Source organism: Boleophthalmus pectinirostris, unplaced genomic scaffold (genome assembly GCF_026225935.1).
Source record: "Boleophthalmus pectinirostris isolate CB_2022bp ecotype Guang Dong unplaced genomic scaffold, ASM2622593v1 HiC_scaffold_1, whole genome shotgun sequence".
Lineage (NCBI taxonomy): Eukaryota > Metazoa > Chordata > Actinopteri > Gobiiformes > Gobiidae > Boleophthalmus > Boleophthalmus pectinirostris.
Genome location: NW_026570970.1, coordinates 15188146 through 15210153, shown reverse-complemented (window position 1 = coordinate 15210153; position 22008 = coordinate 15188146). Strand labels below are relative to the sequence as shown.

The following is a 22008-nucleotide window of genomic DNA, read 5'->3' as shown; positions in this document are numbered from 1 at the left end:
AAGATGAGGTTCAGACTCAAGAGACATTTGCTCCATCTCCACCACAGGCTGTATATGGTCTACACACAGTCAACTGGTGTTTGTATTTAATTTATTGTAAAACCCTGTGAATGGTATTGTGTGTTTTTGACCATGTATTCACTCACAGTATAACACTTGACACCTAAATTACACCTAGTTTTTAGTTTTGGATTTTTTTCACTGCTGAGGAATCCTCTGGTGTCCTTGCCATGTCATTATGGTTAGAAGGCCACAGGACAATTCAGAATTCATTTTGTAAACACTGACAATAAAACATTCTCCTGTTTTTTAGTTCTAGCATGTTTGTCACAAGTTTGGTATCCCCCATGTGTTTAATAGGGTCCAGTCATTACAGTAATAAAACCTTGTGGACAGAATTCAGCACAGATGAATTTATCAACTTAGGCATTTATTTTAAATTAAATAAACATATATACATTCTAATATATATTTATTCATACATTTATAACAAATCTTGTCTTTAATTTGTGAATCAGAATTTATTGATTTATATTATTTAAATTGGCACCAAGAAGATTTGAAAAAGTTTTACACCTCATACTATCATAACAAACAACTAAAGACTATAAACACAAACACATCCGTGAGACCTTGTGGGGCTGGGCAGAGTACCTACAATCTCCCATGAGTCCAGTTCAGGGTCGTACTTCTCAATGCTCTGGAGGTAAGTACCTTTTGAATAGGAATATCCCCCACTTACATAAATGCAACCATTTATGGCAACAGCCCCACACTCCATCCTGCGCTCTTTCATCTCTGAAATTGTTTTCCACTTGTTACTGTCTGGGCTGTAGCAGTCCGCCACGGTGGTCTGTCCTCCCACCAAGTACATGTTATTGTTGAGAGACACTGAACACAAGCCATACTCTACATGGAAAACAGCAAGACAGATTTTAGTTAGAAACCTGTTAAAGCTGTCAAAATGAACTTCTTATTTGTTACCTACCTGGATGAGGACTTATGGTAATAACACTCCACTCGTTCACAGTGGATCGAAAAACCTGAACTTTTTCATAGGTGCAACTACCTCTGTATCCATAATGGCCACCAGTCACATAGATCTTATCTCCCATTACACATGCTGTGGCATTTCCAACACCTGAAAATACAAAATCAGTGTCACAGTTTCTTTCTAGCTCTTGTTTAAAGGTGGAATATGTAACTTTAAACATACAAACAAAGCCTTAAACATATCTATCTTGCATTTGTTGAGTTCCAGGAGTTTTAAAGGTCAAGAATCAACCTTTAAAAACATGTATTCTCACAGCAGGTGCCATCTCTTCACACCTGACCTGTAATTTGCTCTGCTTATCCCCATGGACATTAATACATTTTTATTACACATTGTGGAATATTCCAGTTAAAGCAATGACATCTCCATGGAGACTATAAAAGTACATAGTTCACATCTGAAGCACTATTATACATACCAATGTAATGTGGAGTCACAAGAGAACATTTACTGTGAATGTGAACTATTAGAGAGGAAGAGAGGCCTATTTTATGTAGCATTTTTTTAATCAAGCTTTTTTCCTCAGTTCCAAACTTGATACAGATTTGTTATAAATTCTCACTAAAACTTAATTGTAGAATCTTGCGTTTTATGTTTCCAATAAAGTAAAAGGAAAACACCAAATCAGTAATTTTGTTGTTATTTCAGATTATAGTTCAATTATAGTTGAAAAGTCACATTTGGCAGTTAACTTTGACAGTGTACAATATCTTACAGTACAAGGAAGAACATTCCAATTGCTCCACATACCTTGAATCATTTGCGCCACTGGGAACCACTGTTTTTTTAAGGGGTCATAAAACTCGCAGTCTTTCTCTGGGGCCCCTCCCCTATAGCCTCCTATTGCATAAATACATCCATGCAGCGCCACAGAGCAGTGGTAATATCTGGCTGTTATCATTGAACAGCTCTGAGTCCATTCGTCCCCATCACAGTTATAAACAAAGACCTCATCCAGGGCCTCCACCGTGTTAGTTCTGTAACCTCCAGACACGTAGATATTTGCTCCTAGTAAACTCACGCTGTAACTCTCTCTGTCAGGGTCCGGCATGTCCTTCCCCTGTATCCATGTGTTACTTATCGGATCCCAAATATGAACTTCACATAAAGGATGCCAATAATATCCTCCGATGATGTACATATTTTGAGAAGACATTTTTCTCTTTGTGGGTAGACCCTTGATGCTTGACTTTGCTGCTTGTATGATGAAAGATTTCACATTTTCCTCATTAGCAAGTAAAAGCTGTCCATGTGTCTCAAACGCATTACTGTAGTTCTCATCCAAATCTAGATTAATGGTGCGTAATAGGTCACCAACATACTGAATACGTCTATTAATATCGTGGCATATCCATTTCGTTATTGCATCCAGTATAATTTCTTCTGACTGCACCCCAAAACTGTGACCTAATAAAAATGTTTTCATCCTTTCGAGTTCCAATTCTAGCATTTCTTCCTGTTGTATGATATCTGAAAACCTGCTGAGCGTCATCCTCTGAGCCTCCCGCTCCAAACTGTGACACAGGTGCAGCTGCGCAAAAGCGTGCATTCCCAAACAATTATCAACATCCAGGAGGCGCACGAGGAACTCTTCGCAGGCCCGTTTTACTGAAATGAATTGGAATAGATCTGCAGCCTCCAGTAAACTCTGAACATTGTCTTCTGTGATGCGCACCTGGGCTGTGTAAACGTAGTTAACCAAATCCGCCAGAACCCCACAGCGCACCCCAGACAGTTTGATCACACTGTCGGATCTCTCCTTCATATCTGCCGTAAACATCACTTTGAAATAGGAGCTGCAGGCTGAGAGCATCGCTTTGTGGCACTGAAACACCTGTCCGGACTCGGCACATTGTAGCGTAACGTCAGTAAAGGCACCGGTGAGGTAGAAGTGTCTCAGGGTCTCCAGCAGCTCGTTAGGATGCGCGCTGTCGATGTAATCATAAGCGTAAACATCCGTCGGCTTTTGTGACATTGTATCTGTTGGAAAATCACATATTATAACGGAGATCACGTAAGAAAGATCATATTGCCATTTGTTGACGTTTAAGGTAGCAATTTATCGTGCGTAATTGTAATAGCGTGATAAAGAGTGGATGCGCATCACAAGATTCTATTTTTTTTAAAAATCATATAGTAAACGTACCTGTGAGAATATTTCCATGAATGAGTCAACCCCAATTTTAATGAACGTTTGTTGCGTTGTGTTGGGGGGCTCAATATAGCTCAAGCGTGCAGGACGGTCACAAGCTGCTCTATCCTATTTTGGTAGTCTATTTGTGTCCAGCGTCCATACCCCCTCCTCCCCTTCTTCCTCTGCTCTTCTGCTTCACAGATCCTTGATAAAACCAAGCGACCATTGAGAGGATTCACCCAGTCCATTTTCTTTCCCAGGACATAATCTGAACGTAAGCTTCATATATCAAATGTCTGGAGCAGTAGGGCACAGAGTCGTAGTGATTGACCCGGCATCACTACGAGAATACAAATCTTAAACAAATGAGGACTTCTTTAAAAGGCACAACAAGCGGCTACTGTTCTCTATTCATGTTTTCAATCCCATTCACGTCGTTGCTATGGTGTTTTCTACCCATTTCCAGTGTGGTGTGGTCAAGGCTTTACCTAATCCTAACAAGGAGGATTACCAGCATTGTGCGCAATCATAAACTATCACCGATATTACAATTTGGTGGGCAAGTATGCCCAGGAAAATGTATAACTTATCACTATTAAATAAATGATGGTTTAGTAGACTAAGATTAGATAAAAGTAAAACCTGTTAAGAGTAAAGTTATCCTGTGTCCATGTGACATTGTTTCAAGTTATTTTCTGTTTAGAAAATACAGTTTAAACAACTAATCAAGTTATTTACATTAGCAACCAAAGTCATCTTTTAATAAATTTGTTGAAAGTCTGCCTCCAACTTTGACCACATTGGGCCAACTTCCTCACAGTCCAAATTAATGTAGCACAATATTAACCACTGAAGTGAAAAATGATTCAGTATTCCTACAACTGGATATCACACAAGTAATAGAGTCATAAACACATGAGGTAAAATAGTTTCATATTAGTTTATTTCTGCTTAAAAAACTATTGTATGAGACATTAACATTTAATTGCATTGCCCAAATGTAAACATCTGAGTGCTGGAACTTCACAAATAAGCACTGTATAAACAGCAAGTGGTCCACTGCTAAAATTAACATGAATTCAATAGATTAGTTTCCCCGAAAACAACATTATAGGCGATTCCAGAAAGTAAGGGGGTGCAACCATCCTGATCTAAAGGGTGACTTGAGCTGCATCTGTAACTAAAGGTTTCAAAACATTAAGATCTTTGAGCAGATTTGACACCCCCACACAATACCACTGCTCCCCCAAGTGGTTCACAGGAGCACTGAAGGACTCAATCTGCACTCCTTCTGTGATGAGCACTCCTGCAAAAACAAAGGCAAAAGGAGACAATGTAAAAGGCTTTAGTGAACACTACTATAAAGCTTTTGTTGGCTAAAAACAAACACCACATTTCATCCATTTAGAGTGAGGAAAAACAATACAAAAGAATGAATGAAACCCCCATGCCCTAATGGATATTTATTTTTGTCCCAGAGACATAGCCCGTATGCCCAGAGGACATGAAAGGAATGGATTACTCACTGTAAAATGTAGAGTGGTAGAGGACTTTGTATATTAAAATGTGAGTCTCCTAATATTCCGTAATACCTTTATATGCACTATAAAGTCTTTTCATATCACAGTAAATATTGCATCAAGACAAAAATGCCTCCATCTAGTGGCAGGAAGCGTTGGACAACATCCTATTCATTAGCCTCCTTGCCATGTTACATTTGTATGTTTTGCATAATTTTTACTAACCATGACAATTTTCTTACCGGCCACTGACGATAGAAGTTGAGGACTGGCTGAGGACTTGAAGAACAGCAGATTCCCAGTGAGAGACACAGGCTGTCTAAAGACACTGTCACTCAATTTCAACAGGACAGGAACACCACTTTGAACAGACCCAGCGGCTTTAAAGTTGCAACCATCAGCCAAGACCTCCACTTCACAAGATCCAGGAACACCGTTTGATGTGACGTGAGTTTGGGCCACCTAGAATCAGGTACACTTAATAAATTAAGCAAACACAAGGAAATCACACCCAGTTGATTTCACTGATATACCTGCATTCCAGAATCCTTAGCAAGGTTCAGAACATTTATAAGGTTAATACCGTTGGATTCATTTCCAAGCAATCCCACTAGTACAGCAGAAGCCATATAACCAGAGCATGACTTCATACAGTCACCTTAACACAGAACACAAACAGAACTAGTTATAGTATAGAGCATTTTTGATATACCATATACCTCTCAATATACTCATTAAAAAGTTGTCTGTTTTCTTATTTTCCCACTATAAGTTTAAAGTTCATAGTTCAGAAAAAGCTAAGCTCCTATGAAACGGGTTTAGGGACAAGGCCTGTGTCCCATTTCTCTTTCCTCTCTTCCTTTTCCTTGATTCTTCTCCTTGATTCTGCAAGAAATGGGTGAGGAAGTCCCACGCACAAAGGAGACACAGCAAGGAGGAGAAATATAAAGTCCTCACTGAGACCAGTAAAGTGTGATTATTTATTTGATATCTGCTCCTCCTTCATTGTCATCTCTTTCTGTGGTTTTCTTTGAGACACCACTTAATACAACACATTGTCAGCTGAAAAATTGAAGATTCAAGGAGAAGGAAGCGAGGAAAGAATTGAAACACAGTCAAGATTTCTGTACCGTAGAGGTAGTGTTCCATAAAACAACCACAAGATGGAGCTAGTGCTCACATTTCACCTGCTGTTGCACTTCCCACTATAAAAAAGGTGACAGAGTTTAATCAAACAAGTAATTCAAGTTGACCTACCTTGAGTCGTTATCTGGAGGTTACTGTATGGTTTCCTCGAAGTAGTACAAGCTTGCAGCACTGATCCGATAGCTTCCCCGAATTTAATCAGGTCCTGAGATTCTTGGGAGAAAGTGCTGGCCAAAACCTGGGCATTTACCTACAGGATGAAAATGCAGATTTATTTTTATGCTTCACTTTTTATTTTTTGTGAGTTGAATCCTTGCTTTGAGTAGAACTTACAGCTCCAATCAGATTCTTGCCGTTAACCATGTCCACAATCTGTAATGCTATGTCTTGCCCACATCGTGCCTGTGCTTCTTTAGTACTGGCTCCAAGGTGTGGACAGCCAATTACATTTGGATGATTCACAAGTGCACGGTCCTTTGGTGGTTCCTGTGAGATTACATTATGTTCAAGTTAATTTTTTGTGTAAATAAGGGTCTATGTACAAACAAAAGGAGTATACGGACCTCAACAAAGACATCAAGCCCTGCTCCTCCACACTGTCCAGACTCCAAAGCTCTGAGTAGTGCTGCTTCATCAATGATGCCACCACGGGCACAGTTAATAACTTTCACCCCTTTCTTACATTTGGCAAAGGTTTTGTCATTGAGGAGGCCTTCCAAAAAAAAAAAAGTTGAGTGTTCAGACAAAATTACTTTCAAATGGCATGATTTTAAAAAGTTTGTAATAATGGTTACGGCCATAAAAAAAAAAAAAAAAAAAAAAAAAAAAAAAAAAAAAAAAATCTGATTTCAAAAGGAGTAATAATACCATTACTTCAGTGAATAATTATTTGTGTGTGTATATATATATATATATATATATATATATATATATATATATATTATTTTTTTTTTTTAATGGTGCAACAGGGTTTGTTTGTTCTGAAGTTTGGGTGTAAAAATATTATTGTAATGGGTTTAATCATCTAACTGAATGCTCAATAAAAAACAAAAACACACACAAAAAGAAAATCACGTACCAACAGTTGAGGGCATAAGCGGTGTGTGCACAGTGATGTAGTCACACTGGGGCCATAACTGCTCCAAAGACATCTGCTCCACCCCCCAGCTGGCAGTAACCTCCGGAGGGGTGATTGGGTCATAGCCGATTGTCTAAAAGGCGTTTGAGTTTGAGCTTAAAGTCAAGTGAGCATTCTTCTTGTGTGGGTAACTACAGCTTACCTTCATGCCAAATGACTGCATTCTTGAGGCCACTTCCTTTCCTATTCTCCCGAGTCCTACAATTCCAAGCACCTTTCCATACAACTCAGCACCCATAAACTGCAAATAAAAAAGAAATGTAACGCACTATGTTAAAGAAGCCAAATTATAAAACTATAGAATGTTATGTGCCACATTAGAGCACTGATGATTCACTGGACAAAGGAATCGTTCATGCATTGGTAACTGCTTTGTGTACCCACTGCCCTCTAAAAACACAGTCTCTAAAATGGGGCAGCAAGTATTTTCTACTCACCTTTTTGCGATCCCAGTTTCCAGCTTTCATAGACATCGCAGCTTGAGGGACATGCCTGAAAAAAGCAGGAACCATGAGTCTTTGCGCATTCCTTTCACTGCAGGTTTAATCAGAAATATACCTTGAGAGACTCATAATGAGGGCACATGTGAGCTCTGCCGCACTGATGGTGTTGCCACTTGGTGTGCTGAAAAAAAATGTGTCAAAATGTAAGTCCTGTAGTTTCCCACCACAGTTCATATGGCAAAGTGATCACTTACTTCATAACAATAATGCCCTTTTTTGTAGCAGCATCGACATCTACATTATCGACTCCAGTTCCAGCCCTTCCAATGATTTTTAGATTACTGGCAGCATCGATAACATCACCTGTCACCTTTGTTGCAGATCGAACCACAAGGCCATCATAATCCTAAAATGATAACACAAGTTGCTGTTTGATGTTTTGACAAAATTAACAATTAGCAAAAACTAAAAAAAAAAAAAACATGATAGGAAGGTTTCAAAGCTAGACACTCCTGTCCTGGACGAATGAAGGTTGACATGAACTAATATCAAAACAAATGGATTTCACATTAGAAATTGTATTCCATAAAAAGCCAAGCATGTTTAGAGTTAATTGTTCCATGTTACATTTAAACAAGTATTTGTATGCATCTTGTGTGTGTGTTGTGGTGGAGGAGATCATGGAAGCAAAATCAGGGATGAGTTGCATCAGCTACCCATGGGGGCGGTGCCAACTACAGCGAACTTTCTCACCTCCACTCAGCTCAGCCGGCCGGTACCGGCACAGCAAAGCGTGGACGGTGGACGGCGTACAGGCAAAAGGCATGGGTCCTCCATGACAAATGGTGAACCACAAAAATACGCATTGCACGTATACATTAAAATGTTTCATCGTTAACATCTGAACCAGGCAGCATGACGATGTTATGCAATCTCTGAGCCAAGCTATGGATAAATAAAAAAACCTGAAAACAAGTGCAATTATGTAATCACATAGTAGTCGTACCTTTATCTCAGCTATCAACTCCTCTTTTTTCATGTTTTGTTTCTCCGTCACATGGATGCCATTTTCCTCCAGGATGATCCTGCAGCGAGGGTCCACGCTCTCACTGATGAGCACCGACTTGATGCAAAAAGAAGCCATTTTAGCCTTTGCTTTGACGATGGTAGCGTTGATGCTGAGTAAATCGGTGAGATGCACGGCTAATGAGCAGTGATGCACACAGACAACAGCTCAGCTTTCCCTCGGCTGCTTTTGAATGGCCTGAGTGACAAAACCCTGCCCCTCACTAAATGTGCCCGCCTCCCACGCGCCATATGACGTGGACCTGCCGTCCACAATGCGCATGGTGCGTAGCCTACATTCATTCGGCAATTTACCAATAAACTGTCGCATGAACACTGAAATATATCCCCCGTAGCAGGTTTACTTTAAAGTACTGCAGCCAGTGAAAGCAATTATGATTCTTATTTAGAATAATCATCTATGGTCATTCTAATTCATGACTTCTCTATGGTTATTCTCATTTTAGAAAACGCATAGAAATTAGCAAACAAATCAACATTACAATCAAAATCCTAGCCTCATAATACATATACTCTAATTAAATAGCAGGAGCTTAAGAAGACGGCAGTAGCAACAATATAGGCTAAATTATTTCTTTTCTTAACTTGTTGCAGTTGACCGAGATCTCTACAGACAACTGTTGGGCTTCATTTGTGAAAATGGGGATCACCTGACTCAATAAAGTGCACATGACAGGCTGTCGTCTGCAAATATTTTACTCACAACTTTTTCAACTCAGACTAATCTGCAAAGAACCTGTGACACAGAAAAAGTAAGAAAGACATTTGAGGCATTACATTGGGACTCTCCAAAAGGCAGTTAATCTGAATAAAGATAAACAATTTTTAAAAAATATTACATAATTTACTCTCTACATACAACAACTGCTCTACAGAAAGGGACATTACAGGCTGTACTTTCTAGGAAGGCCGAAGTTCTTTAACATCAACTAGAAGCTCCCGCTGATGTTCTACCAGTGAGATTCAGTGCTGGTAAGGAAGGCTGGATCTGTAGTGGGTGCAGAGCTTGACTTATTCACATCTGTGGCTGAGGAGAAGGCACTGAACAAGCTCCTGTTCGTCCTGGATTACCCCCAGCACCCCCTGCACAGCACCTTCACCAGACAGGACAGCACATTTGGGGACAGGTTGTTGTCCCTGTCCTGCTCCATGGACAGACTCTGGAAGTCCTTTGTTCCACAACCTATACGGCTATCCAACAAATCTTTGTAAATTGAATTACTGCTGTATTATTATTGTATTTATCTATTTATTTATCTATCTATCTAATCTGTGTGTTCAGTGAATTACTATCTGAACCCCATGGAAAGGTTATACTTAACAATGTGTGGAGTTTAAAGTCCACACAGTTGGACTTAAGCCAGACTTGACTAACCCATGATTTGGCTAACCCATGGCTTGATAAAATTGATTTTTGACTTGATTGGGTTTGACTTTAACCCTGGGCAAGGTGCTTTTCATCAAAACATAAATGTCATAAAGACTTTTCTTGCAAAAACACCCTGATTCTCTACTTTAGAGAAGGCTTTGGAATAATGTAGAATTAATAGATGTTGTGTTGAGCGGAATAAAATACATGTAGACTTGGTTAAAACTGATTCGGGTCAGTAATATAAGGTTATGCAAGCTGTATCAGGTATGTGTATAAATACACAGTGAAGAAATTATGGGCCATTGACTTGTTTCATACAAGACGTGGTCCCACCTCCCTCCTGTGAAACAATGCAGACCCTGGACTGGATAGATATTTTTTAATTAGTTTAAATGCATAGTAATTCTTTGAAACTCCAAAAAGTCTTCACCACAGTATATAACTTTTTTTTTTTTCCAAAAAGTAGACGGAAATAAAAGCATGCCTTTATTGAACTGAAAAGCAGAAAACGTGCATCCTTGCTCTGAGCTGGCTTAAATCTCCACAAACCTGACTCTTATTTGGTCTGGAGGAGAGCCTCCTCCTGCTTGTTTTCAAGGAAATGCAGTTGTGCACATAGGTTTACATACCCTGGCAGAATTTATCATTTCTTAGTCATTTTTCAGAAAATATGAAGGATAACACAAAAACTTTTCTTTCACTCATGGTTAGTGCTTGGGTGAAGCCATTTATTATCAAATAACTGTGTTTACTCATTTTAAATCATAATCATATCACAGCAGGAACTACATCAATGACCCTGATCAAAAGTTTACATATCCTTGAGATTTTGGCTTGATAACATGTACACAAGTTGACACAAATAAACTTATGAGCACAACTGTGTTGTTCCTTTGGCTATAATATTACATACTGCAGTATGCCATAAAACATATCTCCACAGAGAATGTTGAAAGTATAGTTTTAAGTATGATTTTCTATTTTCATGAAGTCATATTTGTGACTTTCCACCCCCAGAAAGTTACATGCTATCACTTTAGTAATTCTAACGAACATTATTCATTTAAAGTTATTTATCAATTTATTTAAGAAGTTGCAATCCTGCACCTTTCTACTGTATACTGTGGACCATACAGTCAGAACATGGCTGCTTGAACAGGATGGATGTCACTGTAAATTACCATGGCAACGTGCTCTCTAGTGTCCCTAGTTACTCAGAATCGGTTGCTAAGTTACCACACAACAAATGCGGTCTTTATTCAGTGTTGTGGGCAACTAGAGTTTCACTTACAATATTTATTGTCTCTTTTCTTCTTGTTATATGTTTTTCTTCACACAATGATGCGGGAATGTGAGGGTCGAAAAAGATCTGATACAAAAGGTAATGTTTGTTAACATAACCTTAAACAGAATTTGGTTCTATTTGATTTATATCTTAACATTAAAATGCGATCCACTGCAATAGTTGAAGAAAATGTGGATGCCCGAGAAAGTTTAATAAAGTAACGTCGCTTGCTCCTGATAATAAGTAGTCTGTTAGCTAACGTTAGCTGTCGGCGACTCAATTATGGTTGGACTATTACATGTTCAGAAAAAAACTTATTTCTACTGTCAAATGATGTGAAAGAAAGTGTTTTTGTTAAAATACAGAAGACACTTTCTCTGCACATGCACAACTTAACACATCGAATTAACATTAAATTAAATTAGTACTCTCTTATCTGTCCACATGCCATGTCCAAAAGCCATTTTATTTTTTTCACCAGTGTCTTCAGATGAGAGAGACAGCACAATGATCCCGTTACCAGATCTACGTCAAGTCACAGTCTTACCCAAATCTGAATTAATGAGGATACAAACTCTGTCAAAAAATGTTGACAGAGAACAAGAGCGCAGAATACAAGAGGTAAAGAGAAGAGAAGCCATGCATCTTCACTCAAAAGAGGTGGTCAAGCTTTGGTCCAACACTATAGCAGTGAGTATTTCAAACACAGTTTATATCAGATCATTTAATCTTAATTTAAATGGTGCTGTCATTTATGTTTACTAAAGGGGCAAAGGCAGAAGAACCTGGAGGCAAAGGCAATTCGGCAGCAGATTGAGGAGGAGAAAAGAAAGGAACTTGACATAGAAGAAGCCAACTACAAGGAGCAGAAGAGAAAGGAGGCTATAGAAAAAGCCAAGACTCAGCTATTTTACCAAACAAACCGAGTCAAAGTCCTACATGTGTGGACATTTTCACTATATATTTTTAATGTGTAATATTGGTTTGTCATATTGTCACTTATACTCTCTCTCCTGTAGGGTGCATACTTGCTTTCACATGTGCTTAAAGAAAGAGAAGCACAGATTCAATTAAAACAACAGATCAAGAATGCCAGCAAAGATGTGGACAAAACCATGTTGGAAGCAGCCAGGGCCAGGGCTGACGAAGCTCAGAGACGAGAAGAGGAGAAAGCACGTCAAAAGAAAGAGCAGACTCTGACTGTTGTAGAGGAACTCAAGAATCAGTAGGTGCCTCACTCCACACACAGGATGTTTAAATTGGGGAAGATTCATTTATGTTCCGTGGTGTAACGTAATGAAATTAAAGTAGTAAAGTACTGCACTTAAGTATACATTTTAGGTAACTGTACTTTAATTATGTACATGTTAAAGTGGATATTTTTTATTTTTACTTTACTACATTTGAGAGCAGGTATCTGTACTTTTAACTGGACTGAAAAGTAAAAGTATTTTTTATTATAGATTGAGACCTGCTGAAAAGGCTGAGAAGTTTATTTTTTAAAACATTTGTACTTTGTACAAAATATACAAATAACAGCAGCCAGGAAAAATATGAATTCATTTGTTTCGGTTGAACAAAATTAAGCACAAATCTTTATCAAAATCATTACATTTGAAAAATACTTTACTTTGAATATATTTTTTAAACAAGTACTTTAATATATTTACTTAAATATGCACTGTGTAACTTTTTGGTTGGGAGTCCGTCACCTGCTTGTTTCTATGGATATGTCATTGCTCTGCTTAGAATGTTCCACAGTATGACATTAAACAGCGCTGCCTTACATTAGTTCAATTACAAGTGGTTTTATTGCTCAAAAATAGCTAGATAAACAGGCATTCTGACTGTAAGTGGGGTTGCCTCTCCACAGATCTGACCTATAACTTGGTCTGGTTTGGGTTTCATGAAGAGAGAAAGGCTTAATACCATAGTATGAAAGACTCCAGGCAAAGCAATTTACCACACAATGCACCTTTAAGTAGATTTTTTTACTGTATACTTTGCTCCAGTAGCTGCACTTTTACTTAAGTTACAAAATTGAGTACTTCTTCCACCACTGTATGTTCATGGTGCCCTTTTCAGAATGAGAAAAAAAGAGTTGGAGAGAGAAGAGAAGAAGCAACTAAAGAAACAGGAAGGGGACGAAATACAACAACTTCATGAGCTCCATCTTTGGGAACAGAAGAGAGCAGAAGAACAACAAATAGAGGAGAGGATGCAGCTCATGCAGGTCCACCAGGTAGTGTCATGGCCAATTTTATCATCCCCCTTTAACTGTTACCTAGGAAAAAAGCAGCTTACACATTTCTTTACAGGAACAGCTGACCAACAGACAGCTGGAGAAAGTTATGAACGACCAAAAACAGCAAATGGAGGAGGAACAAAGGAAGCTGTACCTCTCAGCAAAAGAAAAAATGACCAAGTTAAGAAGAGACAAAGAGAAGGAAATAATAAGGTAAGATCAATTTTGAAGCCACCGTTCAATACTGACATTTTAAACACGAAGATACTATTAAATATTAACTAAAGTCTCAGTTACTTAGGTCTAAAAAATGCTTCTTTGTATTTGTATCTTTTAGACCACTTCTTTATTGTTAAGTATGCATATGAATAAGCATTATTTACCATTATTGGAGAGAAGATATTCGAACTTACCTACAGGAGCTTGAGTGAAATAATATTCTGGCTTTCTAGCTTACTTTATTACTCTCTTTTGTTTTATTGTCCTGTCAAGATTTTTTTTTTAAAAGAATGATTTTCCGCAACTAACCTGTAAATAGTATATTAAAATTTTTAAAATCAACTGTTTTAGAGAGACCCAGTTAAAACGAGATAGGATCTTGGAAAAACTCGTAGCCACCCAGCAAGAGAAAGCTGAAAACGAAGAGCTGAAAATTGCACGAGCTGTAGCTGAAAGGGAGACTCGAGAAGCACAACTGAAGCTGGAGGAAGATGAGAGGAAAGTGGCCATGATGGAGTCCATAGCGGAGCACAGAGAAGCGCTGGTAAAAAGTCAAAAACATTTACCTGCTACTTACACCTGTGGCTTAAAGCACAGTGTAACTTTTTGGTTGGGGGTCCGTCTCCTGCTTGTTTCTATGGATATGTCACTGCTCTGCCTGGAATGTTCCACAGTATGACATTAAACAGCTCTACTTTATATTTATTCAATTACAGGTGGTTTTATTGCTCAAAAAATACCTAGAAAAACAGGCATTCTGACTGTGAGCAGGGTTGCCTCTCAACAGATCTGACCTGTAACTTGATCTGGTTTGGTCTCCATGAAGATAAAAAGGTTTAATGTCATACTGTGAAACATTCCAGAGAAAGCCATAACATTTCCATGGAGAAAAGCATTTGACGGGCTCGCCACCAGAAACGTTACATAATGCACTTTTAATTTGTTTGTTAGAGGCAAGAAAAAGAGAGGATGAAAGAGGAGATGAAACAGAAAAACGAAGAAATGCTTCAGTCTAAAAAGGAGGCGGACAAAATATACGCAGAGCGACAGCAGCTCAAGGCTCAGAAGAGGAAAGAGGATCTGCAAAGTTTACAAGATTTTCGCAGAACACAAATGGTATGTTTATATATGTATCGTTTTTGATTCAGATTATATCGATGTGTCATATTTATACTGAATTGTCTTTATACTTTTAACACAGGCTGAAAAACACTCAAAGCAACAGCAGCAAATACAAGACACAGAGAGGTTTGAAGCTATGAATGCTCAAATACGGGCAGAGGAAGAGTTCAAATTTCAGTTGTATGCAAAGGATGTTATCAATACAGCGGGGGAGGCTAAACTTAATGTGGTGCCACTTTATAAGGCAGCAAGGGAGGGGATAGGAGGAGGATCTGGACCTGCTTTTAATGGAGTTAGACCCAGCTATGTGGTTCAAGACAGCAGTGGTGCACAAATGCCCAACTATGTCTCCGGTACTACTCAGAGTATTAAATCACTGAATGATGTTGAGCAGACAAAAAAGAGACTTGGGTTTACTTGGTGATCAATAAAATGTGTTGGCAATAAAAGTGTGCAGTCCTTAAACAGCTTATACTATGCAATTTTAAAATCTATGTTATAATGTTGGTTCCTCATCAAAAACATACCTAAATTTGTGTATTAATTTCATCCATGTTTAACACACAAACCTGCATATTTAGGCTGAGTTCTTCTCTCAAACAGAAAACACTCTGTTCCACCTTATGATGTCATGTGGTAATACAGAAAGTGCTCCATTGTGTTTTTATACTCCATAAACCTTCACTAGATTTGGATTTCAGCCCTGTAATAACCAGTCTCTACTGAACTACAGGTAAAAGGAGCTGTTCTCTTCAAAATTACCGCTTCTTGACATCACACTGAGCATTTTGAGCTTTGGAGATGAAGACAGACTTAATAAAGGGTTACTCAAACATGTGTGAATGAAACAAAACACTATCTTTTTGATGAGGTAACAACATTATAACATGACAAAAAGCTCACAAGAGTCAATTTTGCAGAAATCACAGAAATAACAAGCAGAAATCACGAAATGCAGTTTAAAGAAAATTCTTGGTGATCTGGTTAGACTGGATTTTCTTCTCATTTCTAGTCAAAGATTCAGTTTGCCCTCAGAGAACTCCAGGAGGCGGTGATATTAAGACTGTACATTTAGGTGGGGGCCTTTAAAAAAAGATAATAGCACATATGAAGCTTCCTCACAATTTGCAGTTTTTTCTCAAAGACCATTTTAAATGATTAATACAAGGTTTGTGTGGTGAGAACGGGCATCTGTTAGAATAAATGGTTAGAACCAAGGCGTCAGTTGTTTAAAAGCAGAGAATGTATTTTTTTTATTCCTTCTTTAGAGCCAGAAAGGCAATGTCCAATATTCTTGAACAAAACTACTTGTACAAATTGTCAAATAATTCCACAAGTAAACCCAGAATTGTCTTAATTACAAATGGGATTACAGTAAAAGGCCATGGATGTACAAAAAGTGGAGGGGTGACATGTTACCAAATCATAAAAAAAAATACACCGACCATGCATCAAAATATTTCTGTTATATGACATATGACAAAAATACAGGCACCCCCTCCCTCCAAATCCAACAGGATTTAAATGATAAAAGCACACAGTAGAAATAATTTAAAAAGCTCAACTGTTGGGTTTTTGTTTATACCCAAAATTCAATGTAACCCAAATAAAAACTGAAAACCGTCAAATTAAATCCTAAGACAATGAAAGCAGTACATTTAAGGGCATGTTAAACCCTTGAAAAAACACACGCTTGACTGTCATTATGAGAGTTCATTCTTTTGTTTTGGTCAGTATGAATGACGTTAACCACGTTTCATCAAGATGTCTACTTTAAACCAAAAAGTACATGTCTGGTCGAAATAGAGCTGCAACCTGACCTCGTTAACGGTGTAGTGAAGATGGGAAATGCCAGTATAAAAAAGTAATTTTGTTTTTAAATGAGTCCCTCTTAGTCACTGTCGGAACTTGAGCTAGAACTATGTCTATGTCTTCTACTGTTATTTCGATCTTTGCCTTTATTACTGTCTGGCCTTTGTCTTTCTGGACTCCTTTTTTCTTTGGATTTTCTATCACGACTGTTTCGGCTCCTTCTTTTATCCCTATCGCTATGTCTTCTTTTGCGGTTGCCAGATTCTTGTTCTTTATCCTTCCTATGCGTAGAGCGGTCTTTACTGGTCTCTCTTTTGTTACTCTTGCTTCGCGAGTGCCTGCTCCTGTGGGCGTCTCTGGTCTTAGTCCTGTCTGAGCTTCTCCCTCGATGATCTCTGCTTCTGGATGACTCTCTCCTCTTAGTTTCCCTTTCACTATCACGGCGACGGTCTCGACTTCGGCTGCGATTCCTGCCTCTGTCTCTCTCCTTATCCCGCCTGTCGTCTTTGTCTCTGGATTTGGCACAACTGTCCTTATTTCTATTACTGCTGCTAGATCTGTGGCCATCTTTTTTGTCCTTGCTACGTGATTTGGACCTATTTCTTTCCCCATTTGTTCCTTTAAAATCCTCTTTATGCTTTTTACTAGATTCATGTTTGCTTTTGTCTTTTCCATGGTCAGATTCTGAGTGTTTATCTTTCTTTGAGTCCTCTGGAGAGCCTCCTCCTGCTTGTTTTCAAGGAAATGCAGTTGTGCACATAGGTTTACATACCCTGGCAGAATTTATCATTTCTTAGTCATTTTTCAGAAAATATGAAGGAAAACACAAAAACTTTTCTTTCACTCATGGTTAATGCTTGGGTGAAGCCATTTATTATCAAATAACTGTGTTTACTCTTTTAAAATCATAATCATATCACAGCAGAAACTACATCAATGACCCTGATCAAAAGTTTACATATCCTTGAGATTTTGGCCTGATAACATGTACACAAGTTGACACAAATAAACTTATGAGCACAACTGTATTGTTCCTTTGGCTATAATATTACATATTGCAGTATGCCATAAAACATATCTCCACAGAGAATGTTTTGATTTTCTATTTTCATGAAGTCATGTTTGTGACTTTCCACCCCCAGAAAGTTACATGCTATCACTTTAAATAGGGTGACCATATTTCCTGTTCAAATTTCCCTGCTGTAATGCTGCCGTCCCTTTAAGAGGACGTCATTACTGCCTCTCCTTCGCATGCGCACTGCAGCGCAGGTAGCCAGTACGCAGAGGAAGCGCCAAGGAGAAAGGCACACGTTCGTCTTTCTCCTGCTAATGTTCACGTTCCTGCGTAAATGAGTATTGTGTTATGTATTGTTCTATACAGTTTGGTGTATAATTTTATCTCATTTCAAATATTTTCGCTCCGCACCTCACGGAGGTAAACGCGGCAACTACCCGATCGCGTTTTCTCTCTTAAATCCATGATTAGTCCTGGTTTAGTCCTGACTCACACGTGTGTAATTACTACCCGTTCATACGGGTAGTAATCCCCAAGGTGTCCGGGTTTTTACAAACGGAAATATGGTCACCCTAAAGTTACCACACAACAAATGCGGTCTTTATTCAGTGTTGTGGGCAACTAGAGTTTGACATACAATATTTATTGTCTCTTTTCTTCTTGTTATATGTTTTTCTTCACACAATGATGCGGGAATGTGAGGGTCGAAAAAGATCTGATACAAAAGGTCATGTTTGTTAACATAACCTTAAACAGAATTTGGTTTTATAGAAAAAGAAGATGGCAGAGGCACTCTGATTTGCGGTGAATTTATTCAAAGTCACGCCAACGCGTTTCGACTACTTGGTCTTCTTCAGGGCTAATTGAATCAACAGCAGGTGTGACCATTTATAAAGGGTTGCGAACCCAAAACACATGATACTTAAATAAAAAAACAAAAAATTATAATAATAAAAAAAATATGTTTTAAACTTTTCAAAACTTTTACATGTTGAATCCAAGTATATTGACAACATACCATTCATACCAACAGGAAAATCACACTGTTCTGTAAAGATTGGAGTATAGTCAACGATACATAATCCCTCAAGTTGCATAGTGCACTTCAAAAATGTTTTCAATGAATCATGAAGAAAACAGTGATTACAAGACAATAGTAATAGAAATACCCGGGTATTTGAATTTGGTTTTATTTGATTTATATCTTAACATTAAAATGCGATCCACTGCAATAGTTGAAGAAAATGTGGATGCCCGAGAAAGTTTAATAAAGTAACGTCGCTTGCTCCTGATAATAAGTAGTCTGTTAGCTAACGTTAGCTGTCGGCGACTCAATTATGGTTGGACTATTACATGTTCAGAAAAAAACTTATTTCTACTGTCAAATGATGTGAAAGAAAGTGTTTTTGTTAAAATACAGAAGACACTTTCTCTGCACATGCACAACTTAACACATCGAATTAACATTAAATTAAATTAGTACTCACTTATCTGTCCACATGCCATGTCCAAAAGCCATTTTATTTTTCACCAGTGTCTTCAGATGAGAGAGACAGCACAATGATCCCGTTACCAGATCTACGTCAAGTCACAGTCTTACCCAAATCTGAATTAATGAGGATACAAACTCTGTCAAAAAATGTTGACAGAGAACAAGAGCGCAGAATACAAGAGGCAAAGAGAAGAGAAGCCATGCATCTTCACTCAAAAGAGGTGGTCAAGCTTTGGTCCAACACTATAGCAGTGAGTATTTCAAACACAGTTTATATCAGATCATTTAATCTTAATTTAAATGGTGCTGTCATTTATGTTTACTAAAGGGGCAAAGGCAGAAGAACCTGGAGGCAAAGGCAATTCGGCAGCAGATTGAGGAGGAGAAAAGAAAGGAACTTGACATAGAAGAAATCAACTACAAGGAGCAGAAGAGAAAGGAGGCTGTAAATGGCAGACAAAATATACTTAATTATTCGTTTGTTTAATTTGTCTGCAAATGTAATTTAACGTTAACCAATGTGATCTTGTTGCTTTAGTTTTGTTTATGTTTTATTTTGGAAAGCATTTGGCCTGCCGTCATAGGATACACCTTTATTTTGAAGGCACACCACGTTTTCCGGTGTGCGTAGCTGTAGAGACTTACCGCTGCGCTCTCCCAGTCCTCTCCGTGATTAAATGTCCTCTTACATCGACGGAGAGATGTTGGCTGTGTCCCAATTCGAGGGCTGCAGCCTCCGAAGGCTGGTTTTAAGGCCGCATACGTCACTTCCGGTGAAAGAAGGCCTGTCCCATTTCATTTTTATGTCATGCAGCCTTCAAATGCAGCCCTAAAACCGGCCTCGTTTCCATGGAGATGGGGCTGCGAACGGAAGACACATCCGAGTATCCTTCGCAGCCTTCAGTATCCCAGCATGCACCGCGCGGCGGCAGTCAGATGTTCGAAAACACGGAGCAAAAAGCCGGTCCCGAGAGCGGAGAAAAACATGTGAGTAACACTTTTAACTTTAGGAAATCATTACTAACACAACTGTAAACGTAAAATACGACCATAATTCCCACAAAACTGTCAAATAAGTTTGTTTTTAACTGCGTGAACCGCGGAGTTTTGAGCTAAAGTTTGCCTAGTAATGTGCAGCTAATGCGATGAAAAGTCCGCTCAAACTTTCATATTTGGACACATTTCCATCAAACACTCATCATGTTTTTACTGTTAGGGGAAAAGAAGCCCACAGAGTGATTTAAAGAAGCTACGAGGAGAAAACTCCACGCTTTCACGGACAGTGTAAACATGTAAACAGTTGGTCAGTGTAGCTCGGAGTTAAGATGAAAACACGCATTATTTCATACATTCAACTGAAAAAAGACTCAGTCTGACTCTATCAAAGCTCATATTTACTTGTAAATCACATAATATAAGCCTCCAACGTGTGCATTTCATTCAGGGAATACATTATCTGCTTTTAACAATCCGTGCATGTTTGTAAAGTGAAGAGTAAATAATCCTGCCTGGACAGGTCAGATTTATGATGGACATGAGGCTCATTTAACAGATTTGTGCAGACACTGGTGTAGATACGACCTGACTGTGTCTGTTCGGTCTGTCACATCTAATGTTATAACAATGAGAAATCTGTTTTACATTACGAATTTTCTTTTCTCATCTGCAGCCTCCAGTATAGATAAATAATAATAAATGTAAATAGTGCGGAGGGAGTCCAGGTGTTCTTTGGGCCTGCATGCTCTGTCAAACTTATTTTACTCTAATAGTTTTGTAGTTTTCTTAATGTGTGTGTCATTACAGGTTTTCACTCTACAGGACAGAACTTTGAATCAATCAGACGCAAGAAGACGAGAGATACATCAGACTGAGTGGTCCAAGTCCACTGTCCATGTCTCCACTGTCCATGTCTCCACTGTCCATGTCTCCACTGTCCATGTCTCCACTGTCCATGTCTCCAATGTCCATGTCTCCAATGTCCATGTCCAGAGTCTCATATGATCTGAACAGACAGAAATGAAAACATCTGCTCATAAGTTTTTCTGAATGTTTTTCAGTCTGTACTGACATTTGATTTATGGTGAAATGTGCCATTTATTTGGTGTCTCTTTTGATAGTAACTAATTACATGTACTATAAGAATGTACTATTGTACTGCAGATAAGCTGTGGTATTCCACATGATCATATCTGGCTAAAAGATAATTTGTTCATTTTTGATTGTCACATGGTTCAGCAAAAAGGGAACACAATGAGATTTACTGACATACAGCTGTTTGTACTAACTTGTTAATGCAGAGTGTGTGTAATGGGTTTAATATTTTACTTCATATTATGATAAAGTATTTCCAGAAGTTCCTTGGATTGTTTAATAAATCATCTTTTCTCAGGAGAGATGTCTTTCTTTCTTTACAAACTGACTGTATAAATGTAATCCCTGGTCAATATAAAAATCCTTAATAATGATAATATTTAGTAATGCATATCTCATTACAGTTTTTTTTTATTTTAAGATAATTTAGTCTATTTAAAATGTATCCCTTAAATATAGCCGTTTTGTTTTGCAAAAGTTAAACATACAAACATATTTTCGGTTTTGGCCATAAGATTTGGATGCGAATTATTAAAATAATTTGGTCACAAAATCCGACAGTTTGATGACCTGTGCGTATTCTTTTTACTGATCCGTGTGCGTAATCTGCGCGGAGCGTGTTAGCATTAGCGCTAGCAGCGTCCCTCGGTTGCTAGGCGACAGGGGAGCGGCTCCGAGGTCTAGACCTGTCCCATTTCCGCAACCCCCTGGCGGTCCGCGGAGGCCAGTTCAAGGGCTGCAGCCTTCGCGGCCGACGAAGGACCCAGCCTTCACAGCCTTCGGAGGCTGCAGCCCTTTGAATTGGGACACAGCCGTTGTCCTGGTGAAGCCCAT

The 22008-nt window shown here is 38.5% G+C and overlaps 3 protein-coding genes and 1 long non-coding RNA gene across 5 annotated transcripts; 2 read left to right on the top strand and 2 right to left on the bottom strand.

Moving 5' to 3' along the window:
- Window positions 1-551: 551 nt before the first annotated feature.
- On the bottom strand, window positions 552-3029 carry klhl23 (kelch-like family member 23). Its single transcript, XM_020931951.2, has 3 exons — window positions 1805-3029; window positions 989-1141; window positions 552-909 (listed from the first exon to the last, which is right to left on the bottom strand). Exons 1-3 carry the CDS (start codon window positions 3027-3029, stop codon window positions 599-601), a joined length of 1689 nt encoding a protein of 562 aa, XP_020787610.1. The 3' UTR covers window positions 552-598.
- Window positions 3030-4109: 1080 nt separating this feature from the next.
- phgdh (phosphoglycerate dehydrogenase) lies at window positions 4110-8715 on the bottom strand. Its single transcript, XM_020931910.2, has 12 exons — window positions 8442-8715; window positions 7690-7841; window positions 7551-7616; window positions 7430-7484; window positions 7135-7233; window positions 6933-7065; window positions 6418-6566; window positions 6188-6340; window positions 5966-6104; window positions 5242-5366; window positions 4951-5170; window positions 4110-4494 (listed from the first exon to the last, which is right to left on the bottom strand). Exons 1-12 carry the CDS (start codon window positions 8577-8579, stop codon window positions 4340-4342), a joined length of 1584 nt encoding a protein of 527 aa, XP_020787569.1. The 5' UTR covers window positions 8580-8715; the 3' UTR covers window positions 4110-4339.
- Window positions 8716-11174: 2459 nt separating this feature from the next.
- Window positions 11175-15200, top strand: cfap210 (cilia and flagella associated protein 210). Its single transcript, XM_055151678.1, has 9 exons — window positions 11175-11274; window positions 11660-11868; window positions 11946-12119; window positions 12198-12403; window positions 13264-13420; window positions 13497-13636; window positions 13994-14186; window positions 14594-14758; window positions 14844-15200. Exons 1-9 carry the CDS (start codon window positions 11232-11234, stop codon window positions 15186-15188), a joined length of 1632 nt encoding a protein of 543 aa, XP_055007653.1. The 5' UTR covers window positions 11175-11231; the 3' UTR covers window positions 15189-15200.
- Window positions 15201-17851: 2651 nt separating this feature from the next.
- LOC129408944 (uncharacterized) lies at window positions 17852-21474 on the top strand. Of its 2 annotated transcripts, none has more exons than XR_008632190.1 (4): window positions 17852-17921; window positions 18363-19334; window positions 19412-20070; window positions 20887-21474. It is a non-coding gene; the product is annotated as an uncharacterized LOC129408944 (long non-coding RNA). The 2 variants fall into 2 exon arrangements; XR_008632189.1 differs by having other exon boundaries at window positions 17856-18469; window positions 19126-19334.
- The last annotated feature ends 534 nt before the right edge of the window (window positions 21475-22008 follow it).